The 22,369-nt window shown below is 40.7% G+C and overlaps 3 protein-coding genes across 4 annotated transcripts; 1 reads left to right on the forward strand and 2 right to left on the reverse strand.

The window, feature by feature from the left end:
• Positions 1-24: 24 nt before the first annotated feature.
• LOC134626929 (cytochrome c oxidase assembly protein COX14 homolog) lies at positions 25-2,124 on the reverse strand. Of its 2 annotated transcripts, XM_063472830.1 has the most exons (3): positions 2,014-2,097; positions 756-798; positions 25-479 (listed from the first exon to the last, which is right to left on the reverse strand). In XM_063472830.1, the coding sequence occupies exon 3, from the start codon at positions 467-469 to the stop codon at positions 293-295; it is 177 nt and encodes a 58-aa protein (XP_063328900.1). In that variant the 5' UTR covers positions 470-479; positions 756-798; positions 2,014-2,097; the 3' UTR covers positions 25-292. The 2 variants fall into 2 exon arrangements, with proteins under 2 accessions (XP_063328900.1, XP_063328899.1); XM_063472829.1 differs by lacking the exon at positions 756-798 and having other exon boundaries at positions 26-479; positions 2,014-2,124.
• Positions 2,125-2,952: 828 nt separating this feature from the next.
• On the forward strand, positions 2,953-4,273 carry LOC134626930 (pre-miRNA 5'-monophosphate methyltransferase). The gene is made up of 2 exons (XM_063472831.1): positions 2,953-3,210; positions 3,606-4,273. Exons 1-2 carry the CDS (start codon positions 3,007-3,009, stop codon positions 4,143-4,145), a joined length of 744 nt encoding a protein of 247 aa, XP_063328901.1. The 5' UTR covers positions 2,953-3,006; the 3' UTR covers positions 4,146-4,273.
• Positions 4,274-5,542: 1,269 nt separating this feature from the next.
• Positions 5,543-22,296, reverse strand: ppp4r1l (protein phosphatase 4, regulatory subunit 1-like). Its single transcript, XM_063473482.1, has 20 exons — positions 22,223-22,296; positions 19,340-19,384; positions 18,941-19,070; positions 17,435-17,541; positions 17,186-17,328; positions 16,918-17,064; positions 16,020-16,127; positions 15,406-15,471; positions 14,993-15,151; positions 14,370-14,494; positions 13,319-13,824; positions 12,921-13,231; positions 11,798-11,884; positions 11,476-11,661; positions 10,593-10,754; positions 10,275-10,375; positions 9,932-10,052; positions 9,369-9,503; positions 8,038-8,179; positions 5,543-7,632 (listed from the first exon to the last, which is right to left on the reverse strand). The coding sequence occupies exons 1-20, from the start codon at positions 22,227-22,229 to the stop codon at positions 7,487-7,489; spliced, it is 2,934 nt and encodes a 977-aa protein (XP_063329552.1). The 5' UTR covers positions 22,230-22,296; the 3' UTR covers positions 5,543-7,486.
• Between the last annotated feature and the right edge of the window lie 73 nt (positions 22,297-22,369).

Here is a 22,369-nt window from a genome sequence, read left to right on the forward strand (position 1 = left end):
ATATTACACAACACTGTGTAGCTGAATGCATTTAATGTCATATAATACAAACAATTACATCTTATTCCTGAAATAGTGCAGCTCAGAATGAATTTGACAGAAGCCAGTGATGCAAATATGCTCGTGGTTAATTTTCTGGGAGCTTTATAAACAAATCCTCGTCTTTATAAGGGGGGCCGTGCCCTTGCTGGAATCACACAAGTGTCCTCTGAAGAATAAACATCACGATTCACTGCTGGACAAAGACGAGGAGGAATGAGAAATGTCCACATGTGTGCAAAAAGAGCTTTTGTCAGTCTTTGATGACTTCAGGATCCTGGTTCTCTGCTGCCAGCTTCAGCTGCTTCTGCCTCTCCATGTAGCGGTACCCTCGCATTGCACACAGGTAGCCCCCGTACACCGTCAGCAGCATCATCGAGGCAGAAAATGCCCGATAGCCGATGTCTGCGAGCCGCTTTCCTGTCACCATGCTGGGGATCCTGAAGGAAATCAGGAACAGGAGATTAAAATGGGTTCCTAAGCTGGAAAGTAACCAGTGACAACACTGCAAACATCACTGGTTCTTAAATCAAGAATTTGATTCAAGAACTTGAAGTCAGTTATTAAAGAGAGAATATTTGTTATCTGTTAATTTGATAAATACTCTAACAATATCACCATCAGCTACACCTTTTACTATACTTGTGTATTAAATATAATAAGTACTGAACCTGCATGTTCCTGACAAGTAGTAGACTAAAATGGAAATACTCAACTATTGTGAAGTACTTGATACTTCCCACCGTTGGACTGGACGAGCTGGAACAAGATGACTGAGATTTTATCAAAAACATTTGCTCCTGCTTATCACACAAACAAGCTCAGCTTTACCAATCACACCAGCAAAAATTAATTAATTTACAACCTTAATTGCAAATTAATTAATTAAGTCTCAGGACTTCCTGGAGGCAGTGAGGCATTTAATCTTTTAGTTTTTATTCCTGCCAAGGCTTTTGTATCTTTAATATCTTATATTGGTAAACATTGAAGTCAACAGGATTTACAAAGTGCTATATAGAAAGTATATTTTTTTAGTTTCCTGATGACTCTGCATTATAGTGCCTATTCTCTGTTCAACATTATAATCAATCAAGTCTTTTTTGCCACTTAAAGTATTTTTACATAAGTGTAAGCTGCCTTTTTACCCATGTCTCTACTGAAAAACACATTGTTACAGTTAATTCAACTTTTTACTTTACAAGAAGCGCACTACAATATCTAACCTGTGGCAGGATTGTTCTTTCTGCCTCAAAAAGAGAGATATGTTTGATAGATTATAACAAGTAACTTCTAACAGTTTAAATACAGGCTAAATGGTCAGATTTGTTTACATATTCCATCTCCGAGTTCCAGATGTTAGATCCGCAGTTAAACACATGCTGCTGATTTAGGAAACACGCCCACGTTAATTGGTGATAGTCACAGTTTAACATGACCTGCTGCCTTCCCAGTAAAAGGTAATTTCATCGCAATATTCTGCACAAAATAAGCAAATGTAGCTTGTTTCCTCCGCGCTGAGCTGCTGGAGCTTTTGTTCACAATCAGAATCACTGATCTGGGTTAAAAACAAAAAACGACAAACTGGATTTAAAAAGAGGAGATACAGTAGCTACAGAGCACCTTGCAAGTGAACTCAATTATTTAATGGGAATTTGGGGTGTTAGCATTTAAAATAAACAGATTTAATGACACACATTGATTGGATTGGTAGCCGTGTAACATGCAGAATGTGGTACAGTGGAATATATAAACAAATCTGACCAGTTAACGTAAAAAACATTTAACGTGGAACACCGGAAATCACTTTTTGGCTGGACACCTGGGAGCTGTTTTCATTCTCCTCAGACAGGACAAGTTATCTCCTCCCTGTCAATGAGCTGATAAACAGCTGTTGTCCAGCTCTGTGCGTGCGCATTAACAACCGATACACGACTCGAAAAAGCTCTCGTGGTCAACACTTTTTTCTTTTCTTACCTGGAATTATGAGACTGGGCTATCCACCGTTATCACTCTCAATGTCAGCACAGCTGCTATGCTACTTTAGCGGACTTGCTTTCGTAAGGTGCGGGTACGGGCACTCAAATGGGACATTTCTCTTGATTTGGCAAAACAGCAGAGCGCCACCTACTTACGGGGAGTGTTTGCGGCAGCACACAGAGTAAATCTCTGAGTTTTAAGATATTTCCCCTGTAGTACTTAATCAAGACGCTACAGTTTATTTCAGAAGAACATTTTACAGTGAAGGTGCATTGTGGGACAAAAGGCAGGGCTAGTTGCTAAACTGTGAAACAAATAAAAATGGCCTGGTAAAATAAATAAATAACAATAGTATTTTAATTATGAAATATTGTTACGTTAGAGAAAGATCATATAAGTTGAATTTTAATGGTCTACAAAACGAAACTGCACGTTTATTTTTTTCAGTAAGTAAAATGTGATCAACTATTTTATACGGAAGCGTAGAGCTTCCCCGTGGCCATTCATACAAAACCAGAGAAAAAAAACATCCTGTTTTTTGTCCAGCCTGCTATAGATCAAACTGAGCTGTATATGTGTCCCACTGTGTAAAATGAGTTTGACATCCCTGTTGTAGACGCACAGACAGTATCAGAGGCTACCGTTACCATGGCGTCAGGCTGAACGTCAGCTTGTTGCCACCTTGGCTCTCCCCTGCTTCCTAGAACCCAGAGCCCTTGAGTAAGTAAGTTCCATTAAACGGCTGTGCTAGACTTCAATAGTTTGTTGTCAACTGTTGAAACTGTTCAACTCTGTTCACTTAAAAAAAATCAGCGTCATTATCGGTCATATGCTAGCTATATATAGCCATTTTTGTACTTTGTATAATGATCTTACTTACAAGGAGTTTAGTTTGATATTATTTAACTTTAAATAATTAACTAAATAAAGTTAACAGTTCGGTCAGCACTGTTTTCTACCCGGAGTCATTTAGGAGGCGCACACATTACAATGGCAACATGTTCGAAGAGCAGCAAGGCTGATGCTGAAGATGAAATAAATGATCCTGGCGCCGCTCCTTACGGTAACTTCATAAATTATTACAGCTTCAACCCTCCGGAGAACCGCCTGAGTCTGATTCCACCGGCTCTGCTCAGGGATTTAGGATACAGTGATGAGACCACGCTGATCCTGGACGTGGGCTGTAACTCAGGGGTAAGTCCACCTCTGTTGTTTTTTCATGCATACATACTAATGATTTGGACCATATTTCCCTTAAGTGTCCCCCTTTAAATAGGCAGGACTTTCTGATATGTTCTCGATTATGCATAAATGCTCATATTTGCGTTTAGACTCATTTTATAATCCAGACTAATAATTAAATGTACATTTCTGTCCTCATACCACATTTGTTTAAGTTGAATGACTTATCAGAGGTTTGGATATAAGGGATCACACCCATAACGTAAGTTTTGGTGACGTTATATCTTTAAAAAGCTTCCTCAGAGACACTTTAAAAGAGATTTAGAGGCTGATCTTTAAGGATCACTTTAAATTGTCAGCTCTATAACAGCTGTCCTCTTTTTTTTCTTTCACCCACTGAACGGCAGGAACTGAGCGTAGCTTTCTACAAACATCTGGTGCCTGAGGAACTGTCTGATAGGAGGAAAGTTCACCTGCTGGGCTTCGACTTGGATGAGAAACTAGTTCAGCGAGCGGAGGAGATAAACCCTCTGCCAAGCAGAATCACCTTCATCCCTCTCGACATCACCAAAGACACCAACCAGCTGCAGGACTACCTCAGCCTGCACGGCTGCTCCCACTTCCACTTGTGTCTGTGTCTAGCTGTGACCATGTGGGTCCATTTAAACCACGGAGACTCAGGCCTGCTGCAGCTGCTCTCTCGCCTGTCCTCCATGAGCCAGCACCTTCTGCTGGAGGCCCAGCCCTGGAAGTGTTATCGCTCTGCAGCCCGGCGGCTGAGGAAGCTGGGACGCCCGGACTTTGACCACTTTAAGACCCTGAAGATCCGAGGGGATGTGGCAGATCATGCCAGGGAACACCTGGAAAGACACTGTGGCATGGAGCTAATCCAGAGCTTTGGTAGCACTGCATGGGACCGTAAGCTGCTGCTTTTCAGAAAGACGTGAGGGGCTCTGTCAGGAGTTCCCATCAGCAGGAAGGACAGCAGAAACCATAAAGACAGATTGATATTAATCAGCAATTAGTTTGTTTCTTTTAAAGAAAATTGCTGCTTCAAATCTAAAGATTTCAAAGAAGTGATAATAAATGGACTTTGTGCTCTAAAGAGTTAGTAAGTTTGTGGCAATTTGAACATTACAGCTTTAATGACATCATCAGTCCAAAACACTTCTAGCTACAGCATCCTGAAATCAAGCCTGTACTATCAAATGCGCTTTTTTGTACACATTTAATATTCAGCCCAGTCTTATTTCTTCATGGCAGATGCATCATTGTGTTGGAGTCATATCCTCCTGCACGATTACACCACCACCCTTAACAATGGATCTATGATTTCTTCCAAATTCTGACCCTTTCTTCTAAATGTTGCAGCAGAAATCAAGACTCAGACCAGGCAATGTTTTTCTAATGTTTTGTTAGTCTGTATAAATTGTAATTTCCTGTTCTTAGCTGACAGAGGTGGCAGCCAATGTAGTCTTGTGCTGAAGTAGTCAAGGTTCGACACATTGTGCGTTCAGAGTTGCTCTTCTGCAGACCTTGGTTATTTTAAGTTACTGTTGCCTATTAGCTGGAAGCATACTATCCATTCTCCTCTAGCATTAGCCTAGAGAACTGTTTACTGGATATTTTCTGACCAGTCTCTGTAAACCTTAGAGATAACTGAGAGAAAAATCCCAGCACATGAGCAGTATCTGAAATACTATGAAAGACCATCCTGTCTGGCACTAACAACTAAGCCTCACTCAGTCACGTAAATCACCTTTCTTCTCCATTCTGATGCTCAATTTGAACTTCAATAGATCATCTTCATGTCTACATGACACAGTTACCATGTGACTGACCAATTTGATATTTGCGTGAAGAAGCAGTTAAACCTGTGGATCTAAAAAAAGTAGCCACTGAGTGTATAAGAACATCAGCTGATAAATTGTCAGATTTTCCTTTTAATCCATATAAATCAGTATAGGCTGAGATCTAAACATCTAATATCGGATTGCTCAGTTGTTTACGTGGTTCAAACCTTTGTTGTTCATTTCCAGGAAGTGTTTTAGCCATTAACTAACATTTAAATGTTGGACAACAGATTAATCTAACCTTGTATGACTGAACCACAGCAAACAGTAACGGCAAAACAAAGCAACCAACACAGCATTATAATTTTCATCATTTTAATTACAGAATACTAAAAATAACATTACATAAAATGTCTTTTTAAAAGAAACCATTGAATATTACAAAGGTTGTAAATTTTGTAAAGTTAGGATATAAAATCTTTGAACAGTGGTGCATAATTGAAAAAGAAAAATAATTCTCATAAAATGTATATATTAACTGTTCTACTACATTTAAAAAAAAAAAAAAAAAAAAAAAAAAAAATGAGATGGGACACAAATTGCAGACAGACGAGATGAGTGGACACCGCCATTACTGCAGTGAGCTCTCCTTTCAAAGGAAGAAAGACTTGAGATACAAAGCTCACACACCACAATCGATTTAAGTTTTCAACTTATTTCTAAGCTAAAAACAGACAAAAAAAAAAAAAAAAAAAAAAAAAAAAAAAAAAAAGGGGGGGGGGGGTTACCATATACAAGAGAGGAAGAACAGACAAGCTCGAGAGACTACACAAAGTGACTTGGTGACTGCTCCCAATATTTATAACACGTCTCAAACAGGGTGAAAACCCGACTACACTGGCCTTGGTTCCATAATGTTTTTTTCCACAGGTTCAAAGCTGTCCAAAATTCAGAAAAATCTCATACTTGAAATAATTCCGCTGAGACAGGGAAACAATGATCAGGCATCTTTTTAGCCTACTAACACTGCCGTTCCTATTTCCTAATTTACAATCGGTCAGTCAGATCCACTGAACGCCACCATGGTCACAACTCAATATCAGGAGGTCGACCTTAAGTGAAATGGACCTTTACACACGCGCGCACACAATCACACACACGTGCACACAAACACACAAAGTTTGAGGGGGGAAAAAAACATGCAAAAAAAAAAAAAAAATCATCCATCAGTGTGCTTGCTTTCTTCCTCTTCTGAGTCTTGCATCACCCTGTGTCATTTCATGAGCCCTTGTTATTAATGTCTGAGTTAACGCCACAGGGAAAAATAATAAAATAAATCACCAACTGAGGACATTCAGAGCCTGTTTGAACCACAGATGCTCCTCACACTGGCCAGTCATGTCCAAGCAGAGGTATTTCATCAGCCTCCTGCTCTTTGGGAGACAGTTTGTGTCACATTTTTGGTTAACAGACACGGAGCAGGGAAGCAATCAAAAGTTCATTAGGTCATTGTTGTTTTATAAAAGATATGAATTTAATTGAGTTACGCTGAGTGGCAGAATCGCATTTACTTCTGTGCAGCAGTAGTGGTTTTAGTGGCCCATGAAGACCAGGTGAAAGAGAGAGGGGAGAAACATGAGAAGCTAGAAGTGAACAGACAATAACCCAGAGGACATCTTAGAAGACAAAAGGATGTCTGAGACAACAGGCATTTAAGATGAACTGAGGCGCGAGACACCAGCAGAGCTACTTGGTTTGGCTGGTCTGCTGCTCAGACTGCTGGAGATTTTTTTGTTTTGTTTTTTGTTTTCTTTCCATGAGGGATCCAGGAGCTTCTGCTTAATGTGTAAGCTAATAATGCTGTTGAGATTCAGATGAGTCCCCCTGAGTTAGTGCACACATCAGAGTCAGGCAGGCCTCGCCCGCTTGTTCGTTAAGAAATTCACAAGGAAAAAAAAAAAAAAAAGACACAAGAACAAAAACTCAATTTCATAGTCAAGCTTAGAATTAGCTTTGGAGACAGAGAGCCTGTCGTAGTTTTACAAGTCTGTGTTTGGGGACTGAGTCGATGTTAGTGTGGAGGAGGCAGAGGGAAAGTTCAGGTGTAAAATACGGCAGCTTGACGCAAAGCAGTCCAGCTGACGTCCGAGTCCTGCTCATCTTATGAAAATTCACAAGTTTGCTCTTTTTTTTTTTTTTTTTCTTTATTCTTCTCCTCGTTGTTGTTGCTGTGAAGGTAATGTGCGCTTTGTATTGCCCAACCAGAGACAGAGCTGTGGTGTTTGAGCATGCTCATACTTTTAATGTAGCAACCTGAACATCTGCCATCGTTTCTCAAGTGGTCGTCGGTGTGAATCTGCCCAGCAGGCGAGCGGCTGGGGAATCTGGTCAGGTGCTGGTGTTGCAGTTTACAACTGACTGGGTGTCAGTCAAACAAACAGGTAGGTAAGACAGGCAGGTGGGCTGTAACAGGGCTTGGAAGGGGAGAGCTGAGGCTAGATCAGGGGTGCTGTGTCTATCAAGCCTTTGTTTGGGTCCAGACTGGCAAAGAAGCGGACGTCCCGGTCCTTGTCGGACTGCAGAGCCATCACGGTCTCTTCCAGCTCGTCAGCGCAAGCACAGCCCGGCTCCTTGAAGTACGCTGGACACAAAACTCAGTTAGTGGGAAGAGTCGAAAGTTATGAGCAAATGACCAGAGCTTGGGAGAGTAACTTTGACTTTAAGAAACAAAGCAACCGCAACTTCAGTGTCACAATACCGACTAGCCTAAATCTCAGAGCTCAATATAGTTACCAACATAAAAACATATTTAATACACTCAAAGGGAGAAGTCTGTTATGACCAAAAGCTTATGATGATAACAGAGGGGAAAAAAACGACACACCTGGTTCTGCCCAAAGCTCAAAAATCTACAAGTGTACCAACATCTCACGCCATGCTGTTGGTTAACTTTGTAAAACCGAATGCTGACAGCTTTAGAATTATGCACTGTACTTTCTTGATGAAGTATGAAAACCTTTAGATGGTCAGTTTTTTTATGGATTACCTTTCTCCATCACGCTCTGTCGTAGAGCCTTGGCTACCAGGACGCGGACGTTTGCCACGGGGTCTGATGAGAGGCTGAGCAGGCTGGGCAGTAGATGCTGACTGAACTGCTCCATGGGCATGCAATCCTCCTCCACTACGGCCTATGGAAAATATTTGGCAAGAGCAAACCAAATGCAGGAAGTAGTGAGTCAAAATGCACTCAGTGAGGGTGATGCAGCAACATACCGAAAGCATCTGACCACACAGAAAAGCTGACAAACAGGCTCATGTCACTGCACATCTCTTATGCAACGTGAACATGACATGAAACAACCACTGCTATTGTATGTATTGTCTGTCCATTTAAAACAATCACACACCAGGAGAAAGTTCACATTTCACCATAACAATTTAAAAACCACAACATGAATTGTAATGTAGTATTACGTTAATCATTAACATGATTAACAATTCATAATGAGGTTTATATACGTGTGACATGTACATGCTTATATTTTTTTGTTGTCGTTTCATTTGTTTACATTAAGAGACACGTTTAAGACAAATTTTCACTGCATTCAAATGGACAAAGGTTTTTGATTCGGAACATGTTTTTATTGAGGAAAGTAAATTATACATTATCCAGGAACAATAACTGTTTTTTTTCCCCCTTGGTCAGAACAAGCCTTTTGGGGATTGAGGGGGGGGGTAACTGTGATTGGTCTGCAATTTTCCTGTTATTTCCTGTTCATCTGATAAACAAAATGCCTGCTCTGCTTCAGTAATTTTAACTCCAATTAACAAAAGTAGTTTTAAGGGAATAATTCTATTACATAGTTTGTGATTTTTCCACTGGGTCCGACTAAAACCTCCTTGGGGACACCCCCTCCCCCAAAAAACTTTTATAAATGGCACTTTAGCTTTGTCCACACAGGAAGTGACAAGCCGACAAGTGAATGACATTCCATGACGTCCAGTCACGTAACCACAGGCGACAGGAAATGGGTGGGACCAGAGATAAACAATTTCCAGGTGAGTGACTGAAGAGGTTACCAGTGAGCACACAGGATATCATTGATTGCCATCTGACCAGGACTAAATATATTAGAAGGTTATCTAGGCAACCAGAGCCTGAAATATCCTTAAGTGACCGGCTGTCAGCTTCAACACTTCGTGTATATGCAGCTTGAAGGCTGTTTTACCTCAAAGCTCCAAATGACATCTGGTTTGTCACTTTATTTATTTTATTCCATTTCCCAGCAGCAGCACCAGCAGCATGGACAGTCACTGATGCAGTTACAGACATTTAAAGCCGAGAGAACTGTGACACTTGAGATGAGCATTACCCACCTGGCAGATAAAGGCAAAGGCCTGCCTCCCCACCCACTTGGGACAGTGGCAGAATCTAACAGTGAGCTCGTTGATGAAGTTCAGGCCAAGGTCATCAGCCCCACAAGCATAAAGCTTCTGCAGGATCTCCACCACCTGAGAACACAAGAGTTGATGAGTGAGTCGCTGAGAAAAAAAAATAAATACATTTTTTTTTCCTCTGCAGTTCATCTAAAAGGAAAAGCCAATCTATATTTAGCATGATTATGAATTTGTCTCTGTTACACAAACAAGAACTTGGCGGTACAGGTTTCCTCTCAGTGAATCTGTCGACTGTACTGTGTCCTTGGAGATGAGCCAAGGTGATCAAACACAGCCATCAGGACGTTACTTCATCGGTCACAGGCAACGCATGAACACTTCCATTCGAGTGATTCATTTCCTCTAAAGTTTCCAGAGTTTCTGCTGATCTGGCTACCTGTTACAAGCTGCCAAAGATACCCCCCGCCCCTGCCAGTCATCATAAAAATCATCCAGGGTGGAAGGTTTAAAAAAAAAAAAAAAAAAAAAAAAGGCGAGCTTACCAGTTTGTAAGAGATCCACCTGACCTCGGAGACTTTATCAGAGCACAGTGTGAGCGCTATCTCTCTGAGGTAATCATACACGTCATAGTGGCTGTACAGCTCTATGATCAGGATCAGCTGTCTGCAGAGGGGAAAGGAGCAGAGTGCTTCACTCAAATATACGGTACATGCTAATACAATCAACCAAAAATTGAATCACAATTTAAGAGCAATGAAGTTAAATCAAACAGCAAGAGCAGAATTAAATGGTAAAACAATGTGAGCCTATCTGAATGGGTGTTAGCTTAAAGTTAAATGTGTTTCCAGCTTTTCATCCTGACTGTAGGAAGAAAAGACGACATACTCTGCCAGCTCATATCTAAATCTCCAGTTGCGACTGTTGTCCGTCACCATGAACTCCTGCAGCTGGTACAGATATTCTCTCCTCTTGTCTGCGTGCAGCAGCTACAACAACAACAAGATGAACACAGAACAGATCAATTAGAGAGCTAGCCTATCAATATGGTTCCTGTTTTTACTGGAAACAACAAAATTCTGCCACCGAGTGTGCTAAAAATCAAAGAGCTGTAAAAACAAAGCATTTCAGAAGTGTAAATGTCAACACAGCCAAACCAAAGTTACTTCTGGATCAAGTCAGATATAAGTGAACCTGTAATCTTACCTTCAGGAAGTCATAAAGGTGTTTGAGCACGCCAATGCGGACCTCATCCAAGTCTTTGAGGAAGCCGTTGAAGATGGGTACCAGATCAGCTGCTGTCAGCTGGTCCCCCAGGATAACCGCCAACTCGTGTATGGAAAAAGCCAGTGTACGCCGCACCTTCCACTGAGAGCAAGGGAGGAGAGAAAGGGCCATAAAAGGATTATAACACCATCCATGAACAAGGAAGAGGCTTATAAAACATCCTTTTAGGTTCTTTTTCCACATCAAAAAACACAATCAAATTACTAAGAAAAACTTAATCCACTGAAAACCATCAACCTTACATTAATGCTAATAGAGACATTCAGTGCTGTGAGGAAATAATGGGTAACAGTAACAGTGTGAGTGCTGTCACAATCACTGCTCTTTTAAGTACACCAACACTGTTGTGTTAAGGTCTCATTTAAATGTCACTCAGAAACTGACACTCATGAGAGGAACATGTTGAAATCTTAAGCCACCAGATCGACACTGTGGTCGCAAAAAGAAAACAAAAACCGCATGACACATGCAGAATTTACTTTAGTAGTCTTGAAATGCTTAAGAGTCATCCATCAAAATAAAGTTTAGTCATTGTTTGTGTTCTTGCCTTCTCTTCCTAATAAGAAGCATATAAAAATTCAACACTGCAAGGAGTCTGCTTCCAGTTAGCTGACCACTGACACAACACAGTAGCTCTCAACGTCTGGCAGAAATCCCAGAGCTCCAAAATCCAAACAACATATTCTTTGTCAGTTAGTGTGCAGCTTAGATTTCTCATGCGGTGTTGTTTGTCCTATTAGAGTCAAACAGCAAATCTAATCCCAAAATACCCCTGTGCTTCCTTTCATGTTTGCATTACTACCTGCACATCAGTAGCGAGCGTTTCATATGTATCTTTGAGGCAGTGCCAGTTCTGGCGACCCAGAGTAAGCGCCACCCCCGGCAGGCTGAAGGCACAGTGTTTGGCGATCTCCGTGTCCACCGTCTGGGCGCGGGCCGGGTCCGTCATAGAGAGGTACTGATCCAGCAGCTGCTGCGGGATCACGTTCTGGAAACGAAGATTAATGCGTTTGCACTCAGAGCAGCAGGCAAGCATAGCGACTAATCCATGTCTGTGCTAATCAATACCAACTCTTAGATGGCGATCAATATTTCTAGGTTGGAAAATATCATTGCTGACTCACCTGGACCTTAGGCTTATCCTCAGATAATGGACTGTGAGGGGAGTCATCCTTTCCCTCCTCTTCCATACTCTCAATTAGTTCAGACTCCTGAGGAAATGACAAATTCACACAGATACTGTTAATGATCACAGATGTGCACCAAGTACCGGAGAAAAGCAATTCATACCATGTCGAAATGAGTCACAGCTGTTTTTAAAAAAAACAGTTACAATGTAGCTCTGGAGCCTTTGATATCAGACCCAACCATGCTGGACTTGAGCCACTTGATTACGTAAAGTAAAAAACAGTTTCTAGTTTAACATTGTGAAAGGCTCAGTTTAATGTATTAAAGCCTTTCTAACTGCCTAGTGCAATCTCTTCCCCTGAGCTGCAAACCTATGACAATGCAAATAACTTGAGCGGTCAGATCCAGCAGACCTCCTAGAGCAACACTGATCATAATTTTAGCAACAACACTAGCACAGCGATATAAAATTATGCAGTGTCTTTTTGCTTTGAGCTACAGCAACCTTAACCTGACTTGCAGCTCTTTAATAAAAATGCAACTCCAAGCTGGGGTTAAGCAGCACAAGAAGCTGGCTGTTCAGTTTGTGTCCTTTCCTAAAAGCTTCACATCTTTACATCCTTCTATTTTTTTTTTCCCCCTTCTCTCTCCTCCCATCCACCCCCCGGCTAGTCGTGGCAGACAACCACCGTTCCTGAGCCTGGCTCTGCTGGAGGCTTTTTCTTCCTCGCTGTCTGGTGGCAGCTAGGGGGAAAAAGCCTCCAGCAACCAAAAGCTTGCTCACAAGGGAATGAATCACTGAGTGTTGGGTTTCTTTCTATAATTTTTATGGATTTATAAGCTAAAATGTAAAGTAATGGGAAAAAATGCTGACGTGATTTGGCATTTAATTTCTTTATCAAACCCTGCAGAACAAACATTAACTTCACGAATGAAAATACACAGAAATGCATGTTCTGATCATCAGTGATGCCACAAGACAGAAAAGACGTTCTAGCTCACATCTAGTTTTAGTTTAGCTGCAATAATACAGTATGCATTACAGCAGTGCAAAAATACTGTCAACTACTTGCATCAAGAAAAATCCAGTCACATTACTTGACAGTCACTGGCTCGTACCAGAACGGGGGAGTTGGGAGGAGACTGCTCCTGGTTCTCCAGCGGCTCCGTCTGCGTTTCCTCGTCTCCTTGCTCCTGGATGGGGCACGACTCTGAGGATGCGGGAGTTTTTGACATTTGCTCTTCGTCTGTGGATTGCACCTCTATCTCTGACTGAACCTCCAAACTTTCACTCTCTGCAAAAGGGCTGTCTGCGCCGTTTTCAGTCTGAAGCTCTGGGTGAAGCTCTGGCTGGGGTTCAGTCGGGCTGTCGTCTGTCGGACTGTCGAGCTGGGCTGCCTTTAGAGCTGCCGACAACACTTGAACTTGAGCTGGAGGAGAATTACATGTAAAGCTGAATCTACATGCCAGTTCAGTACAAAAAGACTACAAAAGATACTCTACCTGTGTATCCTTACCTTGTACATCAGGGTCATCCATGTGTGGCTGCAAACAGTCCAAAACCTTCTGGATCTGGTCGCTGGTAGCTTGTTTGCCATGGTTAGACTTGGAATCATTACAATTCTCTGTAGGTTCCTCTTCTTCTCTCTTTTCCTCCTTCACCTCTTCCATTTTTTGACAACTTAGCATCTCCAGTTCCCCGCTGATGTCAGGTAAAGGAGACCTCCAATAGTGAAAAGAATTAAAGTTCTCGTCTGTCTGTTCTGCTTCTTTCGTGTTCTTAGCGTTGTTTGTAGCTGTCGGGCTATCACTGCTGTTTGTGTGGGTGAAACCGCCATGCACCTCTTCAGAGACTAAGGTGTGGCTGTTATCAAAGTTGTGCAATTCCTCGCTGTCAGCTGTTGACACATGTTCTGGTGACGGTGTGGCGCGCCCGTCCTGGTTTGGAGGCGTGTGGGTGATGGTTCTTTCTGTGTGGCAGCTGCTAATGTCAGAGCAGTTCAGGGAGTTTAGGGAACAGTCGCTGAAATGAGGAAGAGAAAAAAAAAATAAATAAAATTGTAGATAACTTTGAGTAGATGCATCCATTCAAAGCCAGTAGTTAAATGTTTCCAATTGCCTTTTACCTTGGACAGATTTTTTTTTTTTAAGTTGTAAACAGAAGCACACTTAAAAGCTTAATGGAAGATTGAGGATTCATGAAAAAAAAAAAATTCTCTTCCATTTATTTGACATTTTTTCCCCTCCACATAAAAACTGATAAAAAATGAAAAGAAAACTGAACCATTCAGGTCACACCCAGTGAATTCAAACCATGATTCACTTAACTGATGATGCAACAGTCAGAAGCGTCTGTGCCAAGACCAAACTCAAACCTCCTGCATGTTGATATAGTCACAGCCTGAACTACATTTCACAGCTTACTTAATGGCCTAAACATCCAGACCTAAGAAGACACGACTCAAGACATACACATTTTGTCTAATACTATGTTGACAGAACAAAAGAAGGACATTTCTGAGTCTCTTAATGCTTCTTGTTATAGCAGTGATAAACAGGTGATCTTACCTGTCAGATGTACATCTGGGGACCTCTAGTAGGGCACCATCCTCTCTGAAGTGAAGGCCTGTGCTGGATGGGTTAGCAAAGGTGGAGATGAAGCGCCCCAGAGACTGGAAAGCTGCCTGCCGTACCTGAAAGTGGAGTTTATAGAAATCTGTCTTGCTCACTGCGCTCTGTCCCAATCATTCAAATTTTATCAGTCTTAGAAACGATGAGGCAACAAATACCTTCAAAAGATACACAAATTGCAAGCTCAGACACACACACACACACACACACACACGCACACAGTCATAAAGCTTGTGGATCTGGTAAGATGATGATCCTGTGCTGCTACACAGAAGAAAATGTGTATTCTGCTCTTAATTTTAGACACATCAAAAGGAAAACACTCAGATTTCAAGTCCCAGTTTGAAAGTCTGACAAGTTGCAAGCATACCGCATCAAAACATAGGGAAGATGGATGTAAGAGAAAAATAGATAGCTCCAAGCAACAACTGCCCTAATTTCATCACACCACGCAGGACGTTACACTTGATTGTTCTTGTAATTTTACAAAATCCCTTTTTCCCCCTTCTTCCATTTCCAAGTTATTTTCCTCTCCGTCCTCGTGTGTTTGTGTGTCTTACCCAGCGGGACTGGTCACTGATGAGACTGATGAACAGGGGGGACAATTTGGAGCGCCGCACCTCTGGAGAGGTGGAATTTGAGACCATCATGAAGCACTCGGCACAGGCTTTCCTGATGCCCCAAAGGCTGTCTGAGCACAGGTCGAAGAACTTGGGCATCTATGTAAAAAAAAAAAAAAAAGTCACATCAGTACAGCCTGAAACCCTAAACCATAAAGAAACTACTGACGTGCAAAAGATACATAACACCATTCTGATTACACAACAGTTTAACACAGCTTAAGGCACTTTATGCAAAATCATAAGGCACATCTAAGGAAAACCTTCAAGGACACAGTACTAAACTTTCATCTTGCATAATAGCATAAAATTGCACATTGAATCTGTGGGAAAAACAGTATTAGGCATCTTACCAGCAGTTTTTCTGTGGCCTCCTGGCCTACAATTGAACAAAATTCTCCAAAATTGGCCGCACACACCTGTAATACAAAAATCATACCAATATCTCTGTGATAAGAGTAAAGAACAGAAACTGTAAAAAAAAAAAAAGTTCCTGTATGAATAAGAAGGTACCAAGAAACAGTGTCTCAAAAAAAGTTGAGTCCCAATATCACAATCACGAACCTGTACTGATTTGTATGATTCATTCAGAGTGCAGCCTTGAGGCAGATTGCTTTATAAAATGCTTTTTATACATTTCTGTCAGGAGCTCAGGAGTCCTGACAGAAGTTTCTATAACAAGCTATCTGCCAAGTTAAACTACCTTTACAGCTCCTAAATCATGTTCCCCAACTGGCACCAGTTACGCCAGCCAATTAAAATTCCACACTGAAAACACAACAGCGCAGTGTAAGCTAAGCTACCGCACATAAACGAATTAAAGTTAACTCAATGAGTGATTGGATTTACACTAATGGAACAGCAGAACCACAATTAAATTTTTACTGTCAAAGTTGTGACTTCAGTCTAAATATCTGCTTTAAGTCATCTCGGAGTTTTAAAGATACCTTCAGGTTGAGCTCGTTACCTTGCGCACTTGGAAGAGTCTGGCATCACTGCACAGTTCACAGAAACGTGGCAGCAACAGATGCTCCACTGTGTCTTTGCTCAACATGGTGACAACTTTACACATGATCTGTACAGTGAAGAACAAGAACAGAGTTTAGTGCCATCACAAGCTCCGAGTGTGTCTCGGTTTACTCAGCAATGGTTCATCTTGTTAACCTTGAACCACGAAATTAACAGAAAACCTTACAAAGAAATAAGATGTGTACTGAGGTTGAAAAGGAAAAAAAAAATTGGGGTATTAAGAGTAAATAGTAAAGGAAGGGGTTTGTGTTTATATGATAAAAGGTTTCAGGAGGCAGAATCTGGTTTAAAAAAAAAAAATACTGATTTGAGTTAAGTAAATTAGTGAATAGCTGATGTGCTAAAATAAAATAAAAAAATCCACTTAACTTTGTACCTTTAGATTAAATTATGCTGTACAATGATATCCTGTCCTTATTTACTAATTTTAAACTATTTAGAAACTTGTCCCAGAACGTAATAAAAAGACACCACTGAATGTTTCTACCTGGGCAGAACTTCACAGGTTTAACTGCTACGCCACCAACTATACCTGTAGCCTAAATCCAGTTTAGTGTTTTTATTCTGCCGTACTACATCAAGCCCAATCTCCAGCTACAATACTAAAACATTCCTCTGGTGTGCTCCACATATCACAATTTTTATATTTTACTATTCTTGATCATAACCACACAAAACAGGGTTCAACTTGAATTTGAGTTAAACAGAAGTTATTTTACATAAAAGTTTACTTAGTTTAACTCCCCGCTTTTCTCCTGGTGATCCACGCCCCGCAGTTTGAGAACCTCTACAACATTTCTTTACACATTTTGCTTAAAAATGCAGTGTTGTCTTACAGCCACTGCCTCAATTTTGTAGTCATCGTCACTGCTCGGTTCTGTGAGGTCGAGTAGAACTGGACAAACTTTGGTCTCCATGTCAGCTTTAGAGATGAGGCCCTGCTCCAGCAGGACGAGCAGTGCTGCCTGACTCGTCTTCCGCACCTTAAAAATACGAGGGTCAGAGGTTAAAAGCAAAACAAGGCAAACGAACAATACCAATTTATATGAATTTCTGCAATTACCTTTTTTGGGTTTTTTTTTTTTTTTAGGTCTATAGACTTACCTGGTTATTCGGATCAGTGAGATACCGGACAACAATTGGTACCAAGTATCTCGAGAAAGCAGCAGGGAAGTTGGGCCGATTCTCATGCAAAAACATGGCGATGTTAGGAATCTGCTCCATCAGCTCAGCTCGGACTGTGGGCTCTTAGTTACACAAATTGCAGTATTTCATTAATTCACCACATTAAAAAAATAAAATAGAATGAACTGCAACCACAGCTACATACTGTGAAAACGAAAATACAGCTACCTCCATCTTCCGACATTCTCGCAACGGTCTCCATGACACTGATAAAGTCATTTTCATTGTCACTGAACTCTCGAAGCACATCAAGCAGGCCACGAGCCACGATTTGCCTAGAAAGCAATGGGAGCTTCAAGTTAGTGGACTGCCTGCCAATACCTACAAGTTTCAAAAGCACACAGCGTGACACACCGCACTGACAGAGCTGTCAAGTGCATTACACACACGTGCATTAGGAAATGACAGCAGAGCTTTAACCCTGCAGAGCTGAGCATGAAAAGCATAAAGACTGGAATGTAAGGCGTTCATGTAGAGACACGAGCAGCTTTTGAGGTTGGAGACACCTCTGATTATTCTACTTTGGTTTTTTACCCACCTGACCTGTGTCAGATTAAATACCTCACCTTTATACACTGATAACAGAAAAACAGACCTTAAACTAAATATCCTTTAAACATATAACAGAGAGGGATTACAATAATCACTCTAAAGCCAGACAGCCAACTTCCACACAGGGCTCTATGTTAAGTCTTTAGGTCTTCCTTCACTGTGGCGTTAGTACAGGTATTAGTACGCACACAGGAATGCAATCAGTCATCCTGATAAGTAAGGGTTTAAAAAAAAAAAAAAAAACATAACAGAAACAAAAGGCCTACAGATGACTTACGAATGAAGGCCAGAAAACAAAAGTCTATCCCAGTGCAACCTTATGTTGCCACAAGTCTTTTAAGCAACTATTTCCCAACTGAGAAAAGTTGATGAAAAGTTTGTCTCAATATCTGGCTACATTTCCTCAAAGATTTTTATACAAGAAGTGACGTTTAACAGATGTTTCCTCGCTCCCCTCCATTGATTTGCAGATGTTTCCTTGATGATAAGACCTTCAGAATTTGTTGTAATGCTATTGGCACACATTCTTATCATGCCGGCATGTCTACAGTTTTGCTGCTAAGTTTGGATGACCAGGCACCTGTTCACATTAGCCATCAAAACCCAACAAAGTCAATTCATCCATCTTTAAGGTAGGAAAAAACTAAAGAAATTTTACTTTATATCAAATACGGAAAATAAAATACTTTTGTAATTTTGATACAACTACCACACACAAGCTTTAAGTGAGAAAATTTACGTGGGCTTCTTGTGGATGGAAGGACAGCTCAGAAGAGAAAACATACATTACTGTGAAGATAGCTTTGGACAGACATTTTGAAAACAGTAGCTAAACTGAAGCATTTTAGTATACATACAATTACTTCCAAACTTCCTTATAGCAGCCACTGGTTTAAAATAATTTCAGTGAGCTTCAAATACCAAAGACAGCTCTAGTAGCTGTAGAATATTGTAGTAAAGTGAGATCTGAGTTGTGGTCAAAGACAGAAGGTCAGTTTTCAGTCATAAAATATTTATTGCTCAGTGTTTACATTGCAGAATATGGTGTGGCAACTTATCCACAAATTTTCTTTGCTTTTGCAGACTAATGCATGAGCAGCTTGACCACGGGCCTCTGCTTACCTGTTGAAGACATTCTCGCTGAAAGCATATTTCTCTAGCCTCCCGAGAGGAGTAAGGTTATCTTGTCCTGCATCCAGGAAGGCTGTGATGCGGATACCGTCGCACTCTGTACCATAGTCATCAAATCCAACTGTGGGAACAAAATAAAGATGATTTTAGATCTACATACTGGATGACTATTCAAACGCCGTCAAATACTAAGGGCCTAAATGACGGCCAACGGGTAAAACAGTAGTGAGAGTGCCAGGCTAAAGGTACTGAGTCAACTAGCTTTAAATATATATATCTTTTTTAAAGTATTTCCATCTAGGACCCTGGTGAACAAAGCTCCTGTTATATGGAATTAAATAATTCTACATTAGTACGCTATTTTTAGTGCAGTGTTATTGGCATACTTACAATCATCCAGATCATCATGGCCATCTTCAAAGTATAAAGATAGACCTGCAATAACAAGGCAGTTAGTGAGGTAGGGATCCATGGCGGAAGAACCATCTCTTATTGACACCCTGGTCTGAATGGCACATTTATAGTAAGTCAATTACTAAGAGGGGGCAAAGTCTCCTAGCAATAAATCACAGTGGTCTCCCTAATGTCATCAGTTGGTGAAAGCGAAACTTAATGCATTCAAGTGATATTGTCACTGCTGTGGCCTGGAGGAGAAGCAAATCCAATCAATACTTATCACAATGATTAGCGAAGGGAGCTGAGATCTGACTCCAGTTAAAAACTGGTACCAAACTGTACAATTCATCAGAATAGCATCCATTCATCAGTGTTGGCAAAAACAATGACCACAAACTGGCAATTGGGGCTTTCACACATTTTAATCTTGTGCAAGCCTTTTTTGAAAAAACAAAAACAAAAACAAAAAAAAAACTTTATTCTACACCATGGTCAAGCAGATACAGAGGTAATAATAAAAAATAAAAAAAAGCTGGTTTAACAGTGAAAACTTGTCTAGGCCTACTTTTTTCTCCTAACAAATTAAATTGAACAGGAAACAGAATCACTTAAAGAAACAAAATGATTGATATCCACCCCCAATTTTCTTCAGAAATCAAGAATAATTTAGAATTTCGTTTTTTGCTTCACTGCACAGTTTTCTTTAGTTAATAAGCTGCAATGGTCAAGTGCACATCCATAAAAGCACAGATGAAAAATGCAGGTTATTATCATGATGTGAGATCATTCAATTGTCAGTTTGGTGCTATTAAACTGCACTCTATTAAATGCTAATGCATTTATTTTTCTGACAATCCTCGCTGATGAAAATGGATTTAACAATCATCTATTACAATGCATATAGCATAACATGAAGGCCTTCATCCTCCAAACTGCACAGACAGTTTGATCATCTTAAACTGAACATTAAATCCTTGATTATGACAAAATGTATAAGGTTGTATCGGACTGCATTCTTTTTAGCTTGGTGTAACCTAATACAATAAATCCACCCCTCATTGTGCATTCAATTGCAGCCAACCACAGCACTGAACACACTTTTTGTTTGTGTTTCATGTTGCAAAAAGACATAACACGATCATGATTAATGATTGCAGAATTAGTTGATGGAAAATTCAATTTCCAGGTTGAACTTTACACTATCACTCCATTCAAGCTGATATTTTAGTTACTTGTTTTTATTTTTTCCACTGGCTCCGTATCAGAGGTTTCAAGCAACTCATATTGAATAATGCCAAACATCTTGAATATGGCCAGATCAGCATGTCACCCGTCTCATATGCATCATACTGGTCTGCACTTGTATTGTCTGAAATGTGCCGATATAAAAACACGGCTCAATAATTCAGAATTGCTGTCATAACAGTTTCTCCAGCACAGCAGCTACGCTGTTGGCTCAGCTCAGCACTTTCCACATCACATGTAGCAGAGTCAAAAGACGTAGTCATGATAAACTGCCAAGTAGTTTGCAAAATGCAATGTAAAAACTGTATTTTTGAGATATATATATATTCATTATGGGTCGCCACAGCACGCCATCTGTCTTCATCTCACACTATCTCTAACCAGCCTCCTTTCACATCAACCATACGTCCTCCTTCACTACATCCATGTAGCTTGTCTGTGGTCTTCTTCCCCCCTGCCTCGCAGATCCATCTTTAACTTCGTTTATCTAGCATATTCACCATCCCCTCCTCTGCATGTCCAAACCATCAGAGTCTTGCCTCAATGCCTCTCCAAACTGCAAGACGTGAGCTGATCAATTCAATTCAGTTTAATTTATATATTCGTTCCTTAACATATATAAATATCTTCGAATCTACCATATATATGTGAACTATGAACAGGTAACTATCAGATGTATTTATTTTTTGATAAAAGTCGAATTCTATATTGGTTGGGATTTATTCGTTTAATCGTAGTAAGTACTAAGTCCATAAAAATAATCTAGATGGCTTAAAATTATATTTACAGCCCTACGCTAAATGCATTTAAAGTTCTTCCCCCCCCCCTTTTTACAAATTAGCACATTTTCAAAAACAAATGTGTGAGTAATCACGTTATCTAGCACAAGAAGACCTTCTCTCACTGTTTATTTTCAATACCACCCAGCCCTCGATATAGGACAATAGCAGATGGGGGGGTTGTAGTCAACGGAAGAGACCAGAAATAAGTCCCAAGAGGAGAAGCCAGTGTTTACAGCTGGGCAAGCAAGGGAATGTGCTCTAAATATAATACAGTGCCTACCTCGAAATCATACATTAAACGAGGCGTTTCATGAGTAGAATAATCAACGGCATAATATATATATAACAACACCCCAAAAAACCATGCTGGCACAGAACAACATCGCGCCTTTGTTGTGATGTAAAGCAGGATTTGGTCAGCTTATGGCTGATCATGACTTTAGCAACTCGGCTAACGTTGGCTAGGTCAACTCGCTCGCGTTTGCTATGATAACAGATCGATAATAAACACGGGTCATAGTATTCTCCCACCGAGGTCTGAAGAGACTAAAAAAGTAATCTACATGTACTGAGCAAATATATGATTCAGTGTAGTCCCAAAGTCACCCATTTCGATAGCCCACAAGGAGCTTTCGTTAGCTTAGCCTGCTAGATGCTGCTAAGTTTGCTAACATGGCTTGTCCAGCCCTTTCGCTTGACTTCTCTCCCACTTCGTCCGGCAGTACTACACAGGAAGTGGAGCAGAAGCCGCTACTTAACAACTACAAACCTCAAGTGCCCGAAAACGCTTTACGAGTGCCAGCACAGCGCCAAAACATATAAGAAAACACGGGTTAAAAAGTGCCATTACCTGCCATCTTGAGCGTCGGCTCGGCTCTGCGGGCTGCCGTCCCGTGTGGGCTGTCACCGCCGCACAGCTGTCACTCAAACACTGAGGCTAACTACTTCCTGAAAGTACTTCCTGATGCTGCTTTTCACTGGTTAATTACGTATTAAA

Source organism: Pelmatolapia mariae, linkage group LG5 (genome assembly GCF_036321145.2).
Source record: "Pelmatolapia mariae isolate MD_Pm_ZW linkage group LG5, Pm_UMD_F_2, whole genome shotgun sequence".
NCBI lineage: Eukaryota > Metazoa > Chordata > Actinopteri > Cichliformes > Cichlidae > Pelmatolapia > Pelmatolapia mariae.

Excerpts from the sequence above, each read along its gene's own strand:
- LOC134626929 (XM_063472830.1), bottom strand. The coding sequence starts at position 469 with ATGGTGACAGGAAAGCGGCTCGCAGACATCGGCTATCGGGCATTTTCT.
- LOC134626930 (XM_063472831.1), top strand. The coding sequence starts at position 3,007 with ATGGCAACATGTTCGAAGAGCAGCAAGGCTGATGCTGAAGATGAAATA. Across the intron at positions 3,211-3,605 it reads ACGTGGGCTGTAACTCAGGG|GAACTGAGCGTAGCTTTCTA; the intron begins GTAAGTCCACCT and ends ACTGAACGGCAG.
- ppp4r1l (XM_063473482.1), bottom strand. Across the intron at positions 13,825-14,369 it reads CCCAGATGTACATCTGACAG|CGACTGTTCCCTAAACTCCC; the intron begins GTAAGATCACCT and ends TCCTCATTTCAG. Across the intron at positions 11,662-11,797 it reads AGGATAAGCCTAAGGTCCAG|AACGTGATCCCGCAGCAGCT; the intron begins GTGAGTCAGCAA and ends CTTCGTTTCCAG.